The 26,614-nt window shown below is 38.0% G+C and overlaps 1 protein-coding gene and 1 pseudogene across 1 annotated transcript in view; one reads left to right on the forward strand and one right to left on the reverse strand.

The window, feature by feature from the left end:
- LOC114642260 (immunoglobulin lambda-1 light chain-like) overlaps positions 1-18,710 on the reverse strand; it is a 37,761-nt gene extending 19,051 nt beyond the window's left edge. The window contains exons 1-2 of the mRNA XM_051923170.1: positions 18,621-18,710; positions 18,031-18,399 (exon numbers count right to left, since the gene is read on the reverse strand). Coding sequence (XP_051779130.1) covers positions 18,031-18,399; positions 18,621-18,660 — 409 coding nt within the window. The 5' untranslated portion in view covers positions 18,661-18,710. The remainder of the gene's footprint in view (positions 1-18,030; positions 18,400-18,620) is intronic.
- Positions 18,711-22,035: 3,325 nt separating this feature from the next.
- LOC114645237 (uncharacterized) lies at positions 22,036-24,643 on the forward strand (annotated as a pseudogene).
- Positions 24,644-26,614: the final 1,971 nt, after the last annotated feature.

Genomic DNA, 26,614 nt, shown 5'->3' on the forward strand with positions numbered 1-26,614 from the left:
GAGTGTATGAGTGCCATTACTCAAGTGTCTCTGTATATGATGCAGTATGTGTATCACCATTGCACATACAAATGTGATTTGAGTATACATGGCAAAGGAAATAAAATGACTGGAGTACACATGTGCTGCTGCTGCATATTTTGAGTCATGTACAGTCACAATGATTTGATGGCAAATTCATACTCAAAGGAGATAATTTCATATCATACACATAGTAGAATACTAGAATGTGCAATACAATTTAATTCTTCCAGTCTGCTTTTGTTATCATAAACATGTGTTAAAACGTTAAAGGCACATTTTTATGAATCAAGAACTTTGCCACTTCAAACTGGACATACTCAGTAAGTTTTTGTTTTCACCTTTGGACTCATGCCTTTAAGATGTAAGAAACAGGCTAGGCATTGTTTTTAATTTGTAAAAAAAATGAATAACTTGAGAACTCAATATGGTAACAGTTTAGTTTAGGTGTCCATCATAAGCAGCCATTAACAGTCTGTAAGTATTTTATTAAATATGTTATCAACAACAAATTCCTTGTGGCAAAATAATACACTGTATATCTCAACTGTGAAGAAATATCTTCAGCTTGAAGAATACCAAAACCCTCCTTTAATGTCTGCAATTGCATTCCTTTATATGTGCTTGCTGAACTTAAATCTTATTTGCCTATTCTCCATGCCTGTAATAAGAATTATAAAAGATGAGTTGACCTGAATTTTGTCCAGTTCTGTTTGTGATGACAGCCTTTTCTGTGCAGCATATTACTGACAGCCTTCTTACAATTCTGAGTAATTGCTTCTGATGCTTGCACTTCATTTATCTGTGAAAAATAAGAAATGATTTCTCACCTTAGATATGCCTGTAATGTTTTCTAAAGTGATCCTGTAGATTCTGCTGGCGATATATTGATCTCTATGAAAATAACAGTTTGTATTAAAATGAATTTAATAAAATATTCATCTGTTAATATCAATGGGTTTAAGAACTAAACTCATATCAGAGGAAAAAAGAGCTACTTGGTTGCTATACGTTTCCAAGGCATCTGATTGATTTGTTCAAACATCTACAGTGTCTTTAGCTTTAGCCATCTTAACTTGTCAGACTTATTTTAATGGTAGAGTTAATCACAATGGTAAAATGATAAAGTTTATGAATACAGAGATTTGATCAGGTATCAGGGGTGCAAAATAATAAATTATATTTTGATTACTGTACATGTATAGATTATATAGGGCATCATACTCTTTATAGTTTTTAAATGTAGATACTTTTACTCTTAGTATGTTATTTAGTAATAATTCTAATTCATTATTTTTTTCAAGGTGGATAGTTATAAAGAACATTTGATTGACAATGTTTAAAATGCAGTTCACTAATTTCAGTTAATGCACGCAAATATTTTTGGGGTTGCAGGTCACGATCTTGGACATGATGTATCTCAGTAAGTAATTAAGGGACATGCAGTTCTCTCTGGCTGTATGAGTGCATCTCAGTATAACGCTGTAAAATGGCCTAGTGTATTATCCAGAATCTGTGCGTGTTGTTAAAGTTTAAATGTAGTGTGCATTGACTTTATGTTTCTGAGACACCTGTGCAATGTAGGTTGCAGAGGAAGCACTCCTTATAAAGAATAGGCTGTACAGACCCTACACTAAATTTAGTAGAACTGTCCAGTCTCTCAGACATAAAACAAAGCAGCTGTATTATGCCATGAAAACTCGCAAAACCTGGGCAGTTATCTGCATTTAAGAACATTACCTCCGACTTATGAAAACACACGGAAGTAACTGTTTTTTTAAACTGGAACTGTTTCAAAATAATACAGCATAAATGAAAATCATAATTTTTGATAACCTGCACTACAGTAAAATTGTGATAGCCATGCATTGTGCATAGTTGTCCATGGTCTTTTAAAGAGATGATTCCCTTCAGTGTATAGTATGTATAAGTAAGGAGGCCAGAAGAGAAGCACATGTCTAAAGGAGGCACACCAAAATCATGTGCAAAGAATTTAACGTATGCAACTCTACAGTTGTATAATGACTAATGGCAGCAATGGCTGTCACTAATTAACCTGTTTAGTGACCATTTAAACTGGATCAATAAGTTCAATTAAATAAATAAAATAAATACTGGTAAATTTTTAAAACAATATTCGATCACTAACGTTCTTGTCCTTTTTTTCCTCCACAGTAAGGAGGCACCGCCCAGTAAGGTCAACTGACTCCGCCCCTTTTAGTCGCTGACCTATAAGAACTTGACCTCCTCAAAGGAGGTGTTACTTCTACCCAGAGCGACCTAAGCTAAGGGGTTCCTTGACATTCAGAAGGCAGACAAAAAAGCCTGGTTTATTCCAACTGCTTTATTTCCATGGTGATAGTTTTGTTTCCTTTTACGCCATTGAGCGTTTGTTTTTTGTTTGGACTAAGAAGTAAACAGGGACAGCCAAGTTGGTGGCCCAAAAAATACCTTTTCTTCTGAGCCTGTTATTCCATCGGACAATTACATATCATTTATACTTTGTTTATATCAAACCAAAGAACATGCCTGGGCTCATTAGTACACTATTCAATGGGTTTATTTAACATTTTCTGTTTGTGTATTCAGGCATATTTATAAACAAATTTGCTTGTAGTTCAATATAACTTTATTCTACTGTTGTTGTTGTTAATTATCTTTGCTCTCCTTGACTCTATACTTAACACACCCAAAAGACTCAATCATTTTGTCACACATTGCAAAGAAATCTTAACAAGGTTTAGAACTGGAAAGCTACACTTACATGATGTAGTGTTAACACTGACAGCAGTGTTCACCAGCCTGTTTAATATCTCTCTAGAACAGGCCTCTTCTCACTTGCTTCAAATCCGCTACAATTGTCTCTATTGCAAAACAGGCAGTGGTGAGGTCCCTGAGTAATTATCGCCTGTTGGTCATGACCCCTATTTTTATGAAGTGCTTTGAACGACTTGTCCTCAGACACTTTAAGAGCAACATCTCCTCCTCCTCGGACCAATACCAGTTCACTTACAGGGCAAACAGGTCAACTGAGGATGCTGTCTCACTTGCCCTTTACACTGCCCTGTCACATGTGGAGCAGAGGGACAGCTACAGTCATATGAAAAAGTTTAGGAACCCTTCTTAATTCTTTGGATTTTTGTTTATCATTTTAATATCATTTTATCATTTCAACTTTCTTTTAATATATGACATGCCTTATGGAAACAGTAGTATTTCAGCAGTGACATTAAGTTTATTGGATTAACAGAAAATATGCAATATGCATCATAACAAAATTAGACAGCTGAATAAATTTGGGCAACCAACAGAGATATTACATCAATACTTAGTTGAGCCTCCTTTTGCAAATATAAAAGCCTCTAGATGCCTCCTATAGCTTTTGATGAGTGTCTGGATTCTGAATGGAGGTAATTTTGACCATTCCTCCATACAAAATTTCTCCAGTTCAGTTAAATTTGATGGCTGCCAAGCATGGACAGCCTGCTTCAAATCAACCCATAGATTTTCGATGATATTCAAGTCAGGGGACTGTGACGGCCATTCCAGAACATTGTACTTCTCCCTCTGCATGAATGCCTTTGTAGATTTTGAACTGTGTTTTAGGTCATTGTCTTGTTGGAATATCCAACCCCTGCGTAACTTCAACTTTCCAACTGATGCTTGAAAATTATCCTGAAGAATGTGTTGATATTGGGTTGAATTCATCTGACCCTCGACTTTAACAAGGGCCCCAGTCCCTGAACTAACCACACAGCCCCACAGCAGGATGGAACCTCCACCAAATTTGAAAGTAGCGGTGTTCTTCTTCCGCCATGCAAAGCGCTTTTTGTTATGACCAAATAACTCAATCTTTGTCTTATCAGTCCAAAGAACTTTGTTCCAAAATGAATCTGGCTTGTCTACATGAGCATTTCCATACAACAAGCGACTCTATTTGTGACATGAGTGCAGAAAGGGCTTCTTTCTCATCACCCTACTATACGGATGTTCTTTGTGCAAATTGCGCTGAATTGTAGAACGATGTACAGATACACCATCTGCAGCAAGATGTTCTTGCAGGTCATTGGAGGTGATCTGTGGGTTGTCTGTAACCATTCTCACAATCCTGCGCATATGCCGTTCCTGTATTTTTCTTGGTCTGCCAGACCTGCTAGGTTTACCAGCAACTGTGCCTGTGGCCTTCCATTTCCTGATTACATTCCTTACAGTTGAAACTAACAATTTAAACCTCTGAGATAGCTTTTTGTATCCTTCTGCTAAACCATGAGACTGAACAATCTTTGTTTTCAGATCTTTTCAGAGTTGCTTTGAGGATCCCATGCTGTCACTCTTCAGAGGAGAGTCAAAGGGAAGCACAACTTGCAATTGACCACCTTAAATACCTTTTCTACACACCTGTCTATGAAGTTCAAGGCTTAATAAGCTAATCCAACCAATTTGGTGTTGCAAGTAATCAGTATTGGACAGTTAGTTATATATATATATGCTTTACTATTTACCTTTACTTTTACTCTGTGTATATTTGGAACTGTTTATAGTAACTGTGCTTCTCATAGTTTATTTTTTACTTTTAAATGTATGTTTATTGCAGTTTATTGTCTACTCTTATACACCTTTATCTTGCTCCATAATTTTTCATAGTATTGTACAGTTACAATAGAGGTATCTTACATCTTAAGTAAAGCAAGCACAGACTTAGAAAAATTTACATTCTTCTTTCAGCTACTCCCAATTTGGGGTTCGCCACAGCGGATCATCCATCTTCATCTCTCCTTGTCAATGACATCATTTTCTGTCACTCTGACTGCCTTCTTGTCTTCCTTCACCACATCCATAAACCTTATCTTTGGTCCTCCTCTTTTCGTCTTGCCTGGCGGTTCCATTCTCAACATTCTTTTCCCGATGTACCCTTCATCTCTCCTCTGCACGTGTCCAGACCATCTCAATCTAGCCTCTCTCACTTGGTCACCAAACTGTAGTACCTGAGTTGTCCCTCTAATATACTCATTCCTAATTCTGTCCACCCTCGTTACTCCAAGGGAAAATCATAGCATCTTCAACTCTGCCACTTCCAGCTCTGTCTCCTGTGTTTTTTGTCTCCAAACCATACAACATACAGTAGCTGGTCTTGTTACTGTTTTATAGACCTTCCCTTTCACCCTTGCTGGTGCTCTTCTATCACATATCACTCCGGACACTCTTCTCCACCCAGTCCACCCTGCCTGCACTCACTTCTTTACCTATCTGCTGCACTCTCCATTGCTTTGGACTGTTGAACCCAGGAATTTAAATGAATCTACCTTCAGCACCTCTGCTCCTTGCAGTTGCACGCTTCCACCACCTTCTCTCTCATTCACACACATGTACTCCATCTTACTCCTAATGTCTTTCATTCCCCTTCTCTCCAGTCCATACCTTTACCTCTCCAGGCTTGTTTCAACCTTCTGTCTACTGTCACTACAGATCACAATGTCATCTGCAAACATAATTGTCCATGGAGACTCCTGTCTGACATCCTTTGTCAACCTGTCCATCACCATTGCAAACAGGAAAGGACTCAGAGGCGATTGTTGATGTAAACCATCTCTCACCTTGAACCAGGCTGTCATTCCTACTGCACACTTAACAAGCGTGAAGCACTGTCCCTATATGTATCCTGCATGACATACTTTTCTGCTACTCCAGAACTCCTCAAATAGTACCATAACCTCTCTCTTGGCACCCTGTCATATGCTTTCTCTAAGTCCACAAACATGCAATTGAATTCCTTCTGACCTTTTCTGTACTTCTCCATCAACAGTCTTAAAGCAAACATTGTATCAGTAGTGATCTTTCCTGGCATGAAACCATATTGCTGCTCACAGATTACCACCTCTCTTCCATCGCTCTTTCCCATATCTTCAGGGTAAGGCTGATCAACTTTATACCCCTGTAGTTACTGCAGGTCTGCACATCTCCCTTATTCTTTAAATAATCTGTACTAATACAGTATACTTCTCCACTCTTGAGGCATCTTCTCACTTTTCAAGATTATGTTAAACAATCTAGTTAGAAACTCTGCTGCCATCTCATGTAAACATCTCCATGCCTCCACTGGTATATTGTCCAGGCCAACTGATTTCCCACTTTCATCCTCCTCATAGCTTTTCTCACTTCAGCCTTACTGATCTTCAGTACTTCTTTCCTATTTTCTTTCACATTGCATCTCCTGCATAGAACATAGTTCAACTGTGTGCACCCTCTTCCACTCTTATATATCACCCTGTGTTCCTCCTTCTTCTTAAAATATGTATTCACCACTGACATTTCCATCCTTTTAGCAAAGCTGACCACCATCTGCCCTTCAACATTTCTCTCCTTAAGACCATACCAGCCTATCACTTCCACATCACTGCTGTTCCCTTCGCCAACGGGCCCATTAAGGTCTGCTCCAATCACCACTCTTTCTTCTTTGGTTACACTCTCTACCATTTTGTCTAAGTCACTCCAGAAATCTTTTTTTAGCATTACTCCTTTGATTTCCAACTGTATGCTCACCACTCTTGTCAGACATTCTCTTCACCTCCAAAACACTCCTAACATACTCTTCTTTCACAATTATACCTACCCCATTTCTTTTCCTGTCCACACCTTGCTAGAACAGTTTTCACTTTCTCTAATGCTTCTGGCCTTACTTCCTTTCCACTTGGTCACCTGTACATACAGTACATCTACCTTTCTCCGCTCTATCATATTGGCTTGATCTCTCCCTTTACCAGTCATAATGCCAACATTCAAAGTTCAGACTCTGAACTCTACAATCTTTCCCTTCTTGTTCTTTTTAACCTTCTTCACCCAGCAGTAGCATAGTTTCCACCGATACCCTGCTGAACAGAAGCATCGGTCATGGTCGTTGGTAACCCAGCCTCGACCAATGCGGTATGGACATTCTGTTTCTCATCCGCATGTTTGATTTGGCACAGATTTTACGCCAGATACCTTTCCTGACACAACCCTCCCCAGTTTACTGAGGCTTGGGACAGGCACTAAGTATGTTCTGGCTTGTGGCTGGGTTAAACTTACAAGGTTAAAAATATTTGTAAAAACATTTCTTGTTACGCTCAAGAAAGAGATGTCACATTATGTGACCTTTTGTCATGGGGGTACTGTATGTTAGGTGGGTCACTCATCTCGTCTCTGGACATGTCAATTTAAACAACTGAAAATCGCTTCCCATGTACCATTTAACAATCGCATGTTGACCATCCATCACAGTGATGCTCATCCCTTTTTCTGACAACAAATAGTGTACTGCATGATGAAATCCATGCTGCATGAAGGGTTAACAGTTGCAGCAAGTTCAACAACAATTTCTGACCTATTTTATTTTTTCCATTTTCTCATGGTATGTAAGACATAAAACGTCAGACATCTGAGTCTTTCTTCCGTTTGTGCTGCCTGATGGAGCCAGCGCTGTAAGAAAGTTTAATCCTCCTGCACACACTCATCCCGTCTGCCAGACTAAAGTCAAAGACAAACCTGTTTGCTTTTATTATAATGAATGGCTATGAAGACTAGTTTGAGTGAGTCTCTTGGTATGTCACATTAGGTGATTGCCTTCACAGGAGTGTGCCGCTGACTAAGATATTTCAAATGAAGGCTACATCTGAAAATCAGTGAAAAAGTCATCTAATATGTCATAGGCTTAAGTACATTATAAGTGTTTTGAAGCCACTGTTCTTTGTCCTCTCAATCACTCTCTGCTTGGTCGCTTGATTTTTCCTCTACATTACTCTCCTCATTATTCCGTTCTTTACCTGCCTCTGCAGTCTTCTTAGCATTAGGATATCAACAACTTTCTTCTCATTTGGTTATTTGTTTTTTGTTAATCTGAGTCTGCATGCACTAACTGATAGCATTATACATTATACATGCACACCAGAATTAAAATACACATTATTAAGTTCATTTTCATTTAATGTCTTTTAAAACTTTTCAATGGATATTAATTTTTATTATCTCTATCTAGAGATGTTGCTAATACCGCAAGATATTAAATGGTAGTAAAAAAAACTACCTAAGTTACTTTCTAACAAACCTAATTTGATAAGGAAACATGCATGTACAAAAGTGGAACCATCACAAGTTTCCATTGTGCATGGAACTCATCGGTTAAAAATTGCACTTTGGGTGCAATGTGAGAGTGAGTGATGGAACTGCATGCTTCTTGAAAAAAATCCTGTTTAAGGCATATTTATAGTTTATGTATATCTTCAAGGGCGCCAACTTGTCACAAACATGGGGGTCTCAAAATAAAATTAAACAATCAAAATGGCACTGGCCTACATCTGTAGACTTTGGATTGTTAAAGACTGATTTAATTCAAAGCATAAACTTCTCTCTAATGGGCTTACATTAAAACTTGACTTAAAACTCCAGAAATATTGTTCTCTGTTGTTCACCACCATCTATACCAGTGATTCTCTCTTCACATTGGATTCTAGCATGCTGAGAAAGTTCTCCACAGTTGGTCTGTCACTGGAAAAACTCTGAGTCGTGCATTGCTTGGATAGTGATATTACATTATTTGCATACCATAGTAAGGGCACAGTTGTACTTGCTTACTGTCATCACAGTTTAAAAAGTAATTTATCATGTGACTTTATGTACCATTTAATTTAATGGGTCTCTTACTGCATCTTATTTGCAAAACTTTAAGTGTTGTGTGGTGGGATCTCACACATGGCAAAAAGTGGAGCTGAGGCCTCCAAAATGACCAAAAAGCAACCAAGACTTTTACTAGTCATCCAAGAAGATGCTCACTTAAGATTAGCTTATGCCCTGACAAGTACTTCTTGACTTCAGCCTATCAAATTTCAAACAAGGAGAGTTGGCAAAAGAGTTAGAAATGTTCCAAGATAATTCAACGTTCCACAAGAGGAGGGAGTACCATAAACTCCTGTCTTGTGAACAAAAGGGCAAATAAAGAAACTTTATAATTAAAGGATTTATTTAAACAAAAACAGAAGAATAAAGGAGATATTGTTAAAAGAGCAAAAATAGGAAAAAAAGCTCAAACAGAAGCAAGAAGTCAGAAAAAGTCCAATGATAATAGAAATACTTACAACTCCAAAACAAAATCAATGTTCTGCTACACCTGAGCCTTTTCTTCTCTCGCATTAAATATCCAGATAGAGAGCTCAGCAGTGGTGATTTCAGGGTGGCCCCACCTCCTGGGGCTCCACCCACAAAACACAAGGAATTGAGGCCCATTTAAAAGGACAGAACCTAATTATAAATATAACAGAAAATATACAAAAATATGAAAAATAATAATTAAAAATGACTAAAATAAAAATAAAATACAAGCACAATGTAGATAACAATAACCTTCCCCTTCTCTCTAGTATTTACTGTCTCAAATGATGGCTTATAACTGATAATTACAGACTGCCTTGTTAACTAAAATTTAAGGATGATTCTGGTTCCCTGTTTACCATGCATTTGCTGGGAGTGTACAAAAACAGTTAAAAATGTATGTAATTTCCATAATCAATACCCTATAATTTTTTCAGAACTTACCTTTTTACTTTTACTTGAGTAGTTTAAACATCATATTCTTTTACTTTTACTTAATTTTTTTGAGTAAGTAATAATACTTCTATTTGAGTAGAATATTTAGTACTCTTTCTACAGCTGTCAGTTATGTTATTAACCCTAACGCTAACCCTTACCCTAACCCACAGATGTAAATGTATCACTGCCTACACTGGAGTGTATATCACTGCTCACACTTCCAAAAATCAATAAAGTTACTGTAAGATGTCATTTCTAGCTGTAGGCACCCACACTTTATAATGATTTCCTAGGGGTCCCTAATTGGTCTCAGCATTTCAATGCAGTAAATTATAATCTGTAAATGGTATCCTTATTAAAAGTGCTGTCCATATTATTAAAAAAATTTCTTTGTGTTTTTCAAAAAATAAACTGTGGCAATCTCATCATTGCAGGCTTTTACTGACCCCTTCTGGCTTTCTATATATTATTTATGGTTGGCACCTTAATCAAGTTGCTACGTCTGTCAGTGGAGTAACATATTAGACTGCATGGGAATCTTTGGCATTGATGGCATCAGACACAGCACGAGACTATCACTTTATTAGATTAGATTAAATTACATTAGTTTAGGTAAACTTTAATAATCCTAAAGGGAAATTGATAAATAAAAACAAGAAAACAGACACAAACTTAATACTATGGTCATTAACTTCAGCATGTACTCGGGCTTCCTATGGAAGAGGAGAGCATCGTCAGCAAAACCTTAAATTGCCTAATCCAAAAACAAAGCAGTTTTCCAGGAAATTTGTTTACTGGAATTTATCAATGGGCTAGATTTTGCTATTATTATAATTTTATTTAATTTTATACAAAAGTAATGCATTTCTCTGTTAATATAAATTGAAATACACAAGTGAGCTTCTAGATGGGGCATTGTTTAGTACTTTTATTTTGCTGTTTTATGCCAGTAAAACTAAGACATAGCACCCTGTTTTCAGCTAGAAGTGCAATATAAAGTATGAATAAACTGGATAAAATTGACTTCCACTTTAATCTATCCGTTCCTTTTTCAGATGACATCCCAAAATATTTAGAAGTTTCACACTTAACTACACAGTTTGAAGATTCATTAAACTTCATGAGTTTACATAAGTCTGGTTACAAATAAGGATGTATAACTTTTAGCAATGAAATATATTTTTACTGCTCCCTGCTGGATGAAAGTAGATTTTGCATTGGCATTTGATCTGGTAATAGTCAGCACAATTTTTTTTAAAAGAATGTAAATCAGTTTGTGACTTACAGTAGTGGAGGAAGGAAAGGCAAATCTAATTTCTAATGCGTAAATGATTCCATTTGAAAGAGATAAAGAATTGTAAATTCATAAATGAGGAAAGTAAAACAGAGCAGCATAAAGTGGTGTTTATGGACTGGGAGATCAGAATCAACAGGAGAGTAAAACCAGAACAAGGAGCACCAAGGATAAATTGCTGGAGATTAAAACAGGAAGGGCTTAAGAACAGGTTTATGGAGAAAGTTTTAAACAAAGTGCAGTCATTTGAATGTGTGAAAGAATGGTGGGAGAAGAATAGGAAAGTTGTGCAGTATTAAGGCCAGGTGAAGAGGTGCTGGGTATGACAACAGGAAGGAACCCATGTGAGGACAAAGAGGCCTGGTGGTGGAACAGAGATGTGCAGAATATGACAAAGGCTAAAAAGGAGTAAAAGAAGATATGGTGCCAATCAGGGAAGGAGGAAGACCGAGAAATATATTAGCAGAAAAACAAGGAGGCAAAGATGGCAGTGGCAAGAGCCAAGGTGCAAGCTTTGGAGGAGATGTATGAAATATTGGAGACAAAAGAGGGAGAGAGGATGAGTTTTGTAATACCGAAGACAAGGAACAAGACGGGAAAGGATTTTAGTCAGATAAAGCTGATGAAAGATGAGCAAGGTGTCGTCTTGAGTGAGCATGATAGAATCAGGAACAGATTGAAGAGGTACTTTGAAAAGCTGTTGAATGAAGAAAATCCAAGGATAGTATTTGGGGATGGAGTTCCAAATAAAAGGCTAGTGCTAAGAATAAGGAGGGAGAAAGTAAAGGAGGGACTGAAAAGAATGAAAACTGAAAGGCAAAAGAACCGGATGAAATACCAGCAGAAGTGTGAAAGAAGTTTGGAGAAGAGGGAGTAGATATGTTGTAGGATCTAATGCAGGATGATCTATGAGCAGGAGAGAATGGGGAAGGAGCAGTTTAGTTTTATGCCAGGGGAAGGAACAAATGATGCAGTCTTTGCATTGAGACAGATCATAGAGAACAATCAAGAAACAGAAAGGTTTGCATTTAGTGTTTATACTTTTTTGGAGAAGGCTTATGATAGAGTGCCATGCCAAGAAGTTTGGAGGTGCATGAGAGAGAAAGGAGCACTAGAGAAGTATGTGAGGATTATCCAGGATATGTATGAGGGAGTGAGGACTTAAAAGCAGTATTGGTGTAACAAACAATACCCCAGTTACAGTAGGTCTGCACCAGGAATCTTTTTCACATCTTTACCTTTTTGATCTGGTTATGAATGTTTTCAGTCATGCGTTAAAACACCCATCCCCCTGGTGCATGCATTTTGATGATGACATTTTGCTGTGTAATACCAGAAAAAAGGAAGTGCAGAGGAAGTTGGAAGAATGGAGAAGGACTTTGGAAAATAGAGGGTTGGAGAAAAATAGGAAGAAAACAGATATATGAGGTCTAACGATGATCAGGAATCAGATGTTAGCCTGCAGGGAAAGCTATTGAAATGAATGGATACATTTAAATAGCCCAAGATGGAAAATTAGATGCAGTGATAACCCATAGAGTGCTATGTGGATAAAACAATTGGAAGAAAGAATATGTGTGATAGAAGAATTCAGGAGAAGGTTAAAGGAAAGGTTTTCAAGACAGTACTAAGACCAGTAACGATGTATGGAGCTGAGATAAGGGCAGTAAAGGGAGTGCAGGAGAAGAAGTTAGATGTGGCAGAAATGAGGAAGTTGAGGTGGATTTGTGGAGTTACAAAAACTGACAGAATAAGAAATGAGACAATCAAATGTACAAACAAAGAGGGAGAGATATCTAAGAATGTACAGAAAAGTGGGTTAAAGTATATGAACATGTGATGAAGAGAGACAATGAATACATAGGCAAAAGAGTGATGGGAATGGAAGTACAGGGGAATAGAACGCGAGGGAGGCAAAAGTGGTGGTGGATGGATAAAGTAAACCAAGATCTGAAGGCAAAGGACTTGACTGGCAAGGAGGTGCCGCACCAAGCTTTTTGGAGAAAGTCGATCAAATACATTGAAACACAAAGAAGTGAGAAACAAGAATAAGATATGTATTTTTCATCTTCTTTGTACTTAGATCAGACATTGTGTGATTTGACAAACTCTTCAGTAAACAGGAAACATGGTCAACTTTGTCCCATTCAATCTCAGGACAAAAAAGCTGGCTGCTGGAGACCTGAACATGAGAGAGGAGAAAAAGGTGGTGGAGGAGGGGGAGAAGAAATAGATTTCTGATGCAATTACTGAGACACCATTTCAACCTCACATTGTCATCTGCATTACTGGCAAACTTACAATCACTAAATATAAAGATGGACAGACAGCAGAGTTCATCTTACTGTCTAATTGAAATGGTCTCAGCAACAATGATGAAACCAACTACAGCAGTGAAGCAATGGAGCTGGTGGAGTGATACCACAATAACAGCCTCATATTTATCATCAGCAAAACAACAGAGATTATTGTAGACTTCAGGAGACATGGAGAGTGACACACACACGCATCACCATTCATGAAGCTCCAGTATAAACTGCCAGCATCTTCTGGTTTTTCTGCTTCCAAGTCACTAGGAAATTTGCTGGTCAGTGACCACTGCTACTGTCCTCATTAAAATACTTGACTACACAATCAGTGTGTACAGTCTGCGTATTCTTTCCATGTTTTTGTGGGTTGTCCTTTTTCACCTCAAAGCCATTCAGTTCTAAACTTGAGGTGCTATTGTGCAATTTAGGTACTTCAGAGCCAATATATTTTCCTGAACACCAAGCAGTTGTGGAGCTCTCATTATACTTAACGTTTAAGAGTATCTGGCTGTATTTTTATCAGATGATGATGGCAGAGGGTGTCACAATGATTTACTATAACAGGCACAAATGTTATGTTAATTCTCACACTATAAAGCAGTGGCCCTTTGGATTGTTAATCATCATAATATTCTAATATGGTGAATAACACCAAAAGCTCTATTATACACTGTTTTCATTGAATGCCATAAAATCATATTGCTTATGTGGCAGGGTATTTAATGGGAGGCATGCAGACACAACTAGGAGCTGGGGATCCACATTGAATAATAATAATTCATTACATTTATATAGCGCTTTTTTCAGTACTCAAAGCGCTATCCACACAGGGAGGAACCGGGAAGCAAACTCACAATCTTCCACGGTCTCCTTACTGCAAAGCAGCAGCACTACCACTGCACCACCTGTGAGGACACTTGTTCACACATTTTGCGTCTTCCTTTCATTTTTGAGTGTATTTATGATTTTAAAGCAGAGATCTTTGCTTTGGGATGTTAACTGGCTTAGATTCTTAATGAGGGTTCTGTGCCATACCGAGCACTCTCCACCAAGGCATCAACTCAGCACATTGATTATAAAATGGCATTACAAAAACACATTTGTAGATATCTAATGCTCCACCTTAAGTATAAAATCATTTTCAGTGTTGTCAGTGTAAGTATACACATATAAATACAAACAGACACCAAATCAACTTTATTAATGTGCAATGAATTGATTTTTTCACATTTTGCTATGTTGCAATTTTACGCTAAAATTGTTTAAATATTTTTTCCCCATGTCAAGCATCACTCAATATAGAATGATGAAGCAAAATTTGAATTTTAGGCATTTTTGCAAATTTATTAAAAATTTAAAAACTGAAATATCATATAGACATAAGTATTCAGATCTTTTCTATGACACTTAAAACATAGTTCAAGTGCATAAGAAGGGCACACACAGGTCTATATGGGGTCCAACAGGTGACAATGTGTATCAGAGCAAAATTAAAGCCAAGAGATCTAAGGAACTTCCTGCAGAATTTAGAGACAGTGTGGCGCCAAGGCAAAGATCTGGGGAAGGCTACAGAAAAATCCTGTAACATTGAAGAATCCCAGGAGCACAGCTGCTTTCATCATCCTTAAATGGAAGAAGGTTACAACAACAATAACACTTCGTAGAGCTGACCACCTGGCCAAACTGATACATCATGGGAGAAACACCATGGAGATGCTTCAGTTTTTCATTTTTAATAAATTTGCAAACATTTCTAAAATCCTCTTTTCATTTTGCCATTCTGTGATTTTGAGTATTACTTAATGTGGGGAAAAATGAATTAAAGTGATTTTAGCATAAGATTGCAACATAACAAAATGTGAAAAAAGTGAAGGGACCAAATACTTTCTGAATATTTGTGTCCAGTGTAAAGAAGACTGGTGATCTCAATGCATCATGCTGTGAGGTTGTGGTCAGCAGAGTATACCTTCAAATATGACATAGAAGGAAGATAAACAGATTGCGATGGTGAAGTAATAGTTCACTATTATTATTATTATTATTATTACTCTCTCACTTGGACAGAGGCAGTGGTGCTGTAAGAATTATGTTTCTAGACTTCTCTAGCGCCTTCAACACAATCCAACCTCTGCTCCTTAGAGACAAGCTGATAGAGATGGGAGTAGATTCATACCTGGTAAACGTTAACATTATATAAAGTTATTGTCTGTTTTTACCTGCATTATTATCAATCTTTAATTTAATATTGTTTTTTGTATCAGTAAGGTGCTGCTGTAGTATGTGAATTTCCTCTTGGGATTAATAAAGTATCTGTCTATCTATCTATCTATCTATCTATCTATCTATCTATCTATCTATCTATCTATCTATCTATCTATCTATCTATCTATCTATCTATCTATCTATCTAATAGTGGAAAAAAAAATAACTAGTGACAATATGACTCAACCTGGAGCTGTTTGACACCATGACAAGAACACTGGGGGAAATTCTTAATTATAAAGAAGTTTAATATAATAGACTGGAATGGAACCCAAACTGTGCAACAGTGCTTGCCATTATGTTATAGTGTTTCAAAGTTTTTAGGGTCACTAGTGTCACATTTACAGAATGCAGTGAAATTCTCACTTACATCTGAGTGCCACTGCTTACTGTATGTGTTGTAAGAACACACTGTACTCTAGTTTTCCATTCCACTCACTCTGACCCCAAGCCACCCCCAGTGTTGGTGGGGCAAAGTGAAAATCACATTTTAAAAACCAGACCTATGGTGAGAAGTACCTTTGTGGCAAGTTTCAAGCCTGTGACTTGGACACCTAAGCCGTACATAAAGAACAAACACACAAAAATGATGCTTTAAAGACACAGAGATTCATGTTGTAATTAATAAAAAATATAACAAAAACATTCCTTTCAAATAAAGAATAGAATTAAAGCAAAGGTCTTCTTTAGAGAGGCTTGCAGTCTTGAGGAGCAATAGAGCCAATGACTGGGACCTTACTGGACTCATGAGTGGCCACACAGGAGTATCTCACATGGCTCTTCCAGTCAGCAGCAGGTAGCTTCAGGTAACTAATGGCCAGGTAGGAATTTCCACTGCTGTCCAAGGACACCGGGCTGGACTGAATGTTGTCCGTCACTCGCTGACCATCCACACTCCACTGGATGTCTATGTACCCTGGGAAGAAGCCGCTCACCAGACAGCTGAGAGTCACTTGGCCTGAACCACTGAGCTGCTCTTGTGGGGGAGGAAGAACCTGGACAGACGGACGAGGAAGGTCACTTTCTGGGGGAGAGACAAAATATAACAAGGTCATATATAGCACTGAAAATTATGTTCAAACGGTTTTGGGATTAGCTCAAGTAGTAAATGTTAAAGTTTGATGTATTTCTTTTCTACAGAAAGCACAACGTCCTAAGTTCCTTAAAGAATTCAGCAAAATAGTTTAGTTCATTATAACAAGATAGAGTACAGGACTGCTTATCATGTAATAAGTTAGTACAATGTATTTTGTTGCTTATTTATGTGAAGCCTAACATTCACAAAATAGAAGCAGTTACAAACATGACTGAATGCTTTTTAATTATGTTTTATTTATTTTTATATATCTAATAACTAGCTTTTGAAGCCATATGTTCCAGCACAGAACTGCAGAGAACAAACTGAATGAAATGTCAGTACTTCCAGTAGATTATTTAAATTTTAGTTTTGTTTTCGTGTTTGTATAATGTTACAATTTGTACGTATGAAACCAAATAATCATCGTTCACACAGTGCAAACCCAACATTTTAACTTAAAACACAGCATTCTTTATCTTTAAAAAAATATTTTTAGGTTCAAATTCATTTTTTTTATCCACAAAATAACACATAATGCTTTGCAATGAGCAGGCACCCTGCCTTGAGTCTTCTCCTGCCTTGCACCCAGTGCTGCTGGGATAAGCTCCTGCCCTCTGAAGTCAGAATTGCATTAGTCTGCATGGATGGATATGACATACATAATCTGTAAATTCTGGCAGCATTACATGTTTCCAACAGTTTTATAAAGCAATGTCAAACAATTTAGTTTAAACATGGATCGGATGTTTTGAAGTTTTATTCAGCACTAAGTGTATTTTAAAGGAAAGGTTGCTATCAAAAAACCTGCACAACACTGAAATAGAGTGCATTTAAAACATAGATGGATAGATGGAAGTAATGAGGATTACAGTTTTTAACAAATAAAAGTTTGTTGTATTTCTATAAATTCTTTGAGGACATAGAATTAAATGTGTCTGTGAAAACATTGCCTGTTTTGAAGCATTTTGAAATGGATAATATAAATTTGAATTTTTACTGTGAATATTTTTGAAGAAGGAGCTATCAAGATAGTAGCAAAAGCTCAAACATTTAATGTACTGAAAAAGAACAAAGACTTGCTGAGATTGATTTTGAATGGTGAACGTCAATGATGTTTTTCAATGTGAATCTTTACGTCTCTGTGTGACTGTAAATTATTTTGCTCTATTATGTTAAATACACTGGTGTTATCATTTTCCTGTCTGCTTTCACTGATAATTGTGTTGTATGTTCAACACCTGAAATATTCAAAACAATGAATTCTTCTTTTACATTGAACTTGAAGCATCACTTAGATATGAATTTGATAGAAAGCAAGTCAAGTGGTTTTCTACGAACGCTTTGAAATATTGCTACACTCATTAAAAATTATACGTGTTAAGCAAATTAATGAAGTAAGTTAAATTTGCGGATTGATACTTAAACAGTGCTACTGTATTGTAAACTTTTAAAAACAAGTTTTCTTTTCCTCTGGATATGTCAGTATGAACTGTATCAAGTGTACTCACTCAGAACTTGTACTCGAGTTCCTTCTCCCCATGCTTGGTTTCCATCACTATAGTAAATGAAACAGTAGTATTTGGAGTCATCATTTGCCTCGACATTATTAATTGTGAGAAGATAATAACTTCTGATTATATCTCTTGATGGTACAAATCGATCTGATATCGCAGGAGCTCTGTAGATTTTGTTATCAGCCTTGTACCATAGGACACCCTCAGGTGCCTTTCCAGGTGACTGGCGAATCCAACGTATAGACACCCTTGAAACATTTTCATTTTTCACAGCACATTCCAGGGTGACAGTCTGTCCAGGAGTCACAGGAATAACTGATGGAGACTGAGAGAAAATAGCAGGTCCAGCATTTACTGAAATTCCTAAGAGAAAGAATGAAAGAATACATTAGTTTATGAGCTTTAAAACATATTTGCACTTACTGTAGTTTTACATCACTAAACATTTTAATTTAGCGTGCAAATAACTTAATTTCTAATGGAACTACTGCATAATATAAATAAAATTGTTTGTACTAATACTTGCTTTTCCAAATGCTCAGTTTAGCAATATCTTAATTCACATTTCATGATCTTTCACTCACCCAGTAATAAAACAGCGCACAGGATCTGTAAATAATTCATGTTGAGAAGGAGATGCTGTGATCCAAATTTTTCTTCATCAATCTGTAAAATGACCGACTGGGCTTCAGCTTTATATAATGCAGTTTTGTTACAATGCATAAATTAACTTTGTTAAAAATTAATTTCATTGGTCACTGCATATTTTGTTTTATCTAATGTGCCAATCCGCATTCAGTAAAGATTGTTTACCAATCACTTAGCTGTTCTCTTTCAAAACAGCACCACACCTGCAGCCAACAGTCGACGTGTCACATAGTTTTGTACTGTATATCAAAGTCTAATTTAAAAAAGAAAAAAAAACTTTATATAAGACTCTATGCTGTTTAATAACTGATGCCAATTACAAATAAAGTAGAACAGAGCAATGTTCTTAATCCTATCCTTAAAGTCCATACACTGTATAAGCATTACGGCAGCTTCCATAAGTTTAATTTTTTTAAAGAAGAGTTTGTTTTTAGTGCTGGACAGAATTGTTAATCACATTAATTTGATCCAGTGAGAATGAAATTTAGAATCCATACTTTATGTACAGTAATGATGTAATTTTTAACATTATAGATTCGTGACTATTTTATATTAATTCATGCGAGTGACGTTATTGATAACTAATATTATTTCTAACAAATCTCAGCTACATTCAAATAATAGGAGGAAATCATTATTTTCTTGCTGTTGAACTAAGACTTAAGCTACTGAGACAATTTCAATTGTTTGTATTGTGGTTTTATTTAAATGCTATCCAGATGATGTAAAATACGACATTCATATAAACCAGATGTAAATGTTTGTTCGAAGTTTGTGCACTAAATTTTATTTGGCAGCCTGTCCTTCACTAGACTGCCATGCCATTATAGGTTAGTTTTTGTTTAAAATGTACTGCTTTATGGTAAAGGCTCGTGTTATCTGTACCCTATAATGGATTACGATGGTTCAGAAAATGGAGGACTTGGTGTTTTAACTGAAAATGATCGAGCAGCAACACATAAATTATAGTCCATCTATTCATTTGCTACACCCACTTAGCCAGAACTGGGTTGTGGTGAAAGCGGGAGCCTATCCCTGCAAGCATCGGGCACAAGGCAGGAACAGAACTCAACCCATTGCAGATGAAGTTTAATAAAAAGGATAACTCTGCATATTTATCAAGCAAAATGGTATATACTTTGAAAAATGATTAAAAATGTTGTGAAAAAATATAATTGTATTGATATTACATTTAACACTAATACATTTTATATTAATCAGATGTGCAACTTGATTAAATTTCCCCTCAGAACATCTAAATAACATAAATTAAATATACATTCAAAAATAAAAAGTTGAAGAATTATATAGCCTGAGTTTCAAGATAGAATTAGTGGAATTATACAATAACACAGCAACTGTTTAATAATAATTTCTGTTTCACGCATTAATCTATTGTGATAAAATCAATTAAAAACATATTTCAGTTTCACTTCTAGACTAAACCAATATGCAAATGTATGGAAATTGTGGAGAAAGATTTGCATGAAGTCTAGAGTGACACAAGCAATCACTTTCTAAATTTATGTCGGGGCTGACCCTGCAACTGCATGTGGTTGGACCAGGTGCATTTATATAAACTCATAGAAGTGTGAAGTTGAAAACAGAAAAACATTTAACCTGAGGTAGAAATAAGCTAATGTTATCATTTTAAAATGAATTAGAAACAATGCAGAAACAATGAAACTCGTAAAAAAAAGATCCTGCTTAGAGGAAGCTGTGGCAATAATTCACAAAACCTTTGTATATCAAAGCTTCTTCTCGATCATTAAAATTTGAGGACAGTTATATTATTAAGAATTCACACTTTGCACTTAATATGACCTTCACATTTGTTTCAGTGGTCACTGCGCTTTTCCCTGTCCTCTTTCTTATTTTAACAGGGAGAGGGTATTCCTGACCTCACTCCACAGCTATAATAAATGCCACAGTGCCACCATATATTCTAAATAGTGGTGTTTATTTTAATATAAAAACACCCAGGAATAAAATAAATAAGAACACAAAACAATAATAAAAAACAAGTATAAGCAAAATATTTTTTTTAAATATTAGGCAGATAGAAAGAGTTTTGCAAAATAACTGGTTCTTTTCAAAGTCAGAAAGTTGCAAGAAAGATTTTTAAGTATTTTAAGCTCTGGCAAATAATCAAAATAGGGTAGAAATGCTTAAAGATATACTGTTGTGACCTTCTGAATACAGAATGAAAAGCAGTCAAAATCCTACATAATAAAACAAATAAATCAATTAAGAGTAAGAGTGGCTCACTAACAGTGCAACTGGTTAGGATGAAGTTCCAACAAGTTGCAGCTACACACTGTAGATCCCTGTCCTACACCTGCCAGGTCTGTATAGATCCTGTCCATGTCACAGAGTCACAGAAAGCGTCTCTAGAATTATTCCTTGGTGTACTTAGTTGATCTCTATATGCATATTCTAGAATTATATTAATTTGATTTTACAATTCCTGAAGCAATAAATGTATCCTGAAACACATCCTTACTATAAGGAGACAGAGCATGTGATAATATTTCATTTAGAGTTAGTGGCTTATTGGAAGGCTTAAACTATATGGTATGGAGTGAAGAGACACCAGAAAGGAAAATATGATTCACTCATTTTGAGATATGAAAAATGGCGAGTTCACTGTATAAAGATACATTCTAAAATATTATATATTTTATAGATCTGTAGCTTGATGTATTGTATTGATGAAATTAACTGTTCATATATCAAACTATTGCTTTGAAGGAATGCACCTAGTTGGCAAAGAAGGTCAGAAATCCATTAACGTTCAAATGCTTCCTGGCTCCAATTAAAGGACCCATTGTGCAATTTGAAAACTCACCACACATCATCACAGACAGCACGGGTCAGGTTGGGCTACCACCCCTATCCTGGGTCTTCCGTGAGGAAGACACCCATTAAAGCTACGGGCAGACCTTTAAGGAAATACCCCTGGTGGATCCCGAGGTGGGGGGGATAAGCAGGATAAATTCAAAATAACCAAACAGGCTAATGAACAACCGATAATGATGAACACCATTAGATGCAGCTGTGGAAAGCTCTATAAGAATGAGCATAGCCTAAAAATCCACATGACCAGGATGAAGTGCAGACATAGGGAGCATGAAGAGCATTACACAGGCACCAGCCTTGGTGACACACAGGAGGAGCCTGGCCAGGAATCACTCCACAGAGCCCAAAACTTCCAGGCCTTTCAACCTTCTACAGTCAGCACAGCACCCAGAAAAGAAGATTAGATGGCCCTCAGCAAATAAAAAGACAGAGTGGTGTCAGTTTGACAAGGATGTCTGCAATATCATACAGACATCTACAGGTTATGTCGGCAGCCGACTACACGGCATGACCTCCATCATCATCAGATATGCTGCAGAGCAGTTTGGCTATGATGAAATGGGAAATCCTGGAGAGTCCTATGCCAAGAACCGCAGAGCCAACCTGATTTGGCAGCTGTGGCAGGAGTTCCGCACACTTAAAAGGCAATACAAGACAGCAAGGGAGGAACAGAAGGAACCTCTTATTGAACTGAGGGGTATCATGCAGAAGAAGCTCATGACTCTACTAAGAGCAGAGGGACACTGGAGGAGGGGAAAGGAGAGAGCTAGGAAATGACTAGCTTTCCTTTCAAACCCCTTTGGTTTTGTCAAAAGGCTATTAGGGGACAAGCGTAGTGGCCACCTTGTAAGTTCACAAGAGGAAGTCAACCAGTTCCTCAAAAGCACCATGAGTGATCCACAAAGAGATCAGGTGCTTGGCCCCCAGAATGCTCTCATTAAACCGCCTGCCCCCAAGGTTGAATTTAACCTCAGAGAACCCAGCCTAAAGGAGGTCCATGACGTGGTGAAAAGAGCAAGATCAGCCTCAGCTCCAGGACCAAGCTTTGCGCCATACATCATTTATAAGAGTTGTCTGAGACTCCTCAGCCACCTGTGGAAGATCTTGAGAGTGATCTTGCAAAGTGGGAGAGTTGCCAATTAGTGGAGGTGTGCAGAAGGAGTATGGATTCCTAAGGAGGAAAACTCAAAGATCATCGAGCAGTGGAAGAAAAAAATCTTCTTAAGTATTTTGTCTCTATGCTTGACAAAGTTTATCCTCTAGAACGATTATATCAATAACACCATGTGCCCAATAATATCAGAAGCCTTATCCTGGATTACTATAACGACTTCAGGATGAGAGTTAGATCTGGGTCTGAAACTTCAAACTGGCATCGGCTAGAAAAGGGAATTATAACTGAGTGTACCGTTTCTGTTACCCTTTTTGCCCTGGCCATGAACATGGTTGCTGAATTAGCAGAGGGTGAATGTCAAGGCCCAAAGACAAAATCCGGCATGAGACAACCCTCAATCAGGGCCTTCATGGATGATCTTATGATTGCCACATTCTCAGTGCCAGGAACCAGGTAGATTATTCAAGGCTTAGAAATGCTCATTGCATGGGTAAGGGTGAGCTTTAAACCCAGCAAGTCTAGGTCATTGGTACTGAAGAAGGAGCGTGTAGTGGACAAGTTCACTACTGAGGTCACCATTCTGTACATTACTGAGCTGCCAGTGAAGAGTTTGGGGAAGGTCTTTGAAGTCAGCCTGAAGGATGCCAATTCTATCAAAAAGACCACCAAAGACCTCAAAGAATGGCTTACAAAGGTGGACAAGTTAGGTCTAACAGGGAGATTAAGGGGCTGGATTTACCAGAATGCCATCCTGCCCAGGATCCTGTGGCCACTGCCAGTCTATGAGGTCCCAATGACTACAGTAGAGTCAATGGAGAGGAGGATCAGCATCTACCTTTGAAGGTGGCTAGGCCTTCCTTGCAGCCTCAGCAGCGCAGCTCTATATAGAAGTAGTAACATCTTGAAACTGACCCTTAGTGATTTAAAAGAAGAGTTCATGGTGTCAAGGACAATGGAGGCACTCCTATACGTGGACTCAAGGGATCCAAAGGTGTCAGCTGCGGGAATTGAGGTCAGGATGGGCAGGAAATGGAAAGCAAGCGAGGTTCTGGAGGTGGCAGAGGCCCAGCTGAGACAGAGGGAGATTGTGGGGAATGTGGCTAGAAGTGGCACTGGTCTTGGTTACTTTCCTACAACCAAATTTCTCAAAGCCACAGGTAAAAAGAGGCGTCTTCTTCTCCAGGATGAGGTACAAGCAGGCATGGAGGAAGAAAGAGTAAGCAGAACGGTGGGTCAAAGACAGCAGAGAGCATGGACAAAGTGGGAGTCAGTACAGCAGCGAAGGGTCATCTGGGATAACATCCTGCAAACAGATTACTACAGAGTCCAGTTTCTGATCAAGGCAGTCTATGACAGCCTACCAAGCCCAGCAAATCTCCACGTCTGGGGCCAGATTGAAATACCACCTTGTACTCTGTGCTCTGGAAGAGGATCCCTTGAGCACATCCTCAGCAGCTTTCCAAAGGCACTTGCAGACAGCCGCTACCGCTGGCAGCATGAACAAGTGCTCAATGCAGTCGCTGAGAGAAAAGCCTCGGCTATGGCAACCAGCAAGCAACGCAGCCCAAAGAAAATAAACTTTGATAAGGCTGACGAGAAATACACCCCAGAGCCATGTTTAATGGGTCTCCTTGCCTCAGCAGTTGATTGGCAGCTGAATGTTGATCTTGGCAAGCAGCTGCGCTTTCCAGAGCACATCGCCTCAACAACACTGCATCCAGACATGGTCATCTTTTCTAATTCTACCAAACAGGTAATCATGGTGAAACTCACGATACCCTGGGAAGAACGCATGGAAGAAGCTCAAGAGTGGAAATGTACCAAGTTCCAGGAGTTGACAGAGGAGTGCAGGAGACTAGGCTGGAGCCAATCAAGGTGGGATATTGGGTCTTTGCAGGCCAGTCTCTTTGTAGAGTCTTAATGAAGCTGGGAATGGTGAGTTTAGCTAAAAAGTGGGCTGTCAAATCCGTTTGTGGCTCTGGTTGAAGAGGGAGGCTCAGTGGTCAGTTGCTGATGGGATGCAAGCTGGAGTCTGATCACCCCCTGCTGGTTTGCCTGGGTGAGGCTGTATGATGTTTTAACAGACCTGAAACACCTGTTGACCCCAGGAGACATCACTGATGATGCATCCCAGCGCTTCTGTGGAAGTATTTTTGAAAACATAACCAATAAATACATACATCTGTTAACAAAAATAATAATAATTCTTCACATAGTGCTTTTCTCACTTTTCAAAGTAATTTACATTAGTGGGGGCCACTAAAAATACCACTGATGTGTAGAATTCACCTGGAAGATACAACAGCAGCTATTTTTGCACCAGTATGCTCACCACACATTAGCTGTTAGGTGCTGCAGGGGTGAGAGATAGTTAGCCAATTAGAGGCAGGGGGATGATTAGGAGGCCAGAGTGACTAGGGTGTGTTAGGCAATTTAGCCAAGACACTGGGATACACCACACTCTTTACAAAACATGCCCAAGGATCTGTAATGACCACAGAGAGTCAGGACCTAATTTTTACATCTCATCTGATGAATGGCACTCAAATTTACAGCATAGTGTTCCCCTTACTTTACTGTGGCATTGCAATCCATATTCGGATCACAGGACAGGACAGGCATTGCCAATACCTTTTACAGCAGCAACCTAAACTTTTTCTGATTGGTTTCCCATCCACATACTGGCTAGGCATAAAGATGTTTAGCTTTAAGTGGATGACCTATTTTGAAGTGAATGCGTCATGGCTACTGGCTGCCATTTGTCAAGAGAGGGATTTGAACTCACAATCCAGAGGAGACTGTGACCAGAACACAGCACCATAGACCGCTTGGCCATCATGACAATACTCTTCACCGTTCTTAAATGCTCAGCAGATCTTATATCCAAATATTGTCAAAAGATGTCCTCTTGTGATTGCTCTTTGGATTTCTACTCAGAGAAGGTTTTACCTGGCCAACACTAGCTCCGATCTATTAGTTTCAGCCAGTCAGTGAAGATGCTCACCTTATGTTGTACTCTAAGCAGGTGAATGCTTTCTTTATCTGCCCTCTCATACCTGCATGTGTGTGCATGTTGGCATTCGCACAACAAATGCTCATTATCTGAAGCAGGTAAGTACTTTTACTAGCACTAACCTGTTACTCAGGATCCTTTTCTCATATGTCCCTATATGCCAGAAACTCATATACAGTACGCTTCCATTTCTTTACTGTAGCAATAGATGACCACCAAGACGTCGATCCTTTTAACCTCAAGGAGTGCATATGGTTTGTAGGCCTCTGAGCCAAACGTGTTACTGAAGAAAGAGTATTGCTGAAACACATCCATGAAATGCCACAGCGCAGACCCTTGTTGGAGAACTACTTTGCTAAACTCTAGGTAAGCATACCAATAAGTGTTTACATTGAAAAGCAGGCTATACAGTAAATAGCTAAACTATAAACAAAATATTCTGTGATGTGGCTCCTCACAATTAAGACAAATCAGTAGAAAACTGAATTAATCAGAGCAGCAATTCATCAGTTTTCTGGATTTGTTTTTGTCAGTTCTCTGTTACTGAACTTTCTTCTTTTCACTGCCAAGACTTAGAACATTTCCTGTCTTACACTATCAATGACATGATCTGGCAAGTTTTCCTTTCTGATATGGGATGCCATCACAGATGTGCTCAACTTTTAGGTGACTGACTTTAACCCGTGTGTTTCCCTGTCAAGGTTGTGTCAACCTGTTTCATTAATAGTCTATTTTTGACCACAATACCACTGTCAACAGAATTTTTGCTGCAGGCTTAGAGTTCTCTCTAAACTTCACACACATTTACAGGTAAATACAATTGCAAACTTTACAAAAATATTATTTACATAATAATACACATAAGGATATAGTTTTTAAGATATTAGTTTAACCACAGAGTAACATCCTCAGACTTAGGATGTCAATTTTATGGTGGAGGGGAT

The sequence above is a fragment of the Erpetoichthys calabaricus genome, chromosome 2 (assembly GCF_900747795.2).
Source record: "Erpetoichthys calabaricus chromosome 2, fErpCal1.3, whole genome shotgun sequence".
NCBI lineage: Eukaryota > Metazoa > Chordata > Cladistia > Polypteriformes > Polypteridae > Erpetoichthys > Erpetoichthys calabaricus.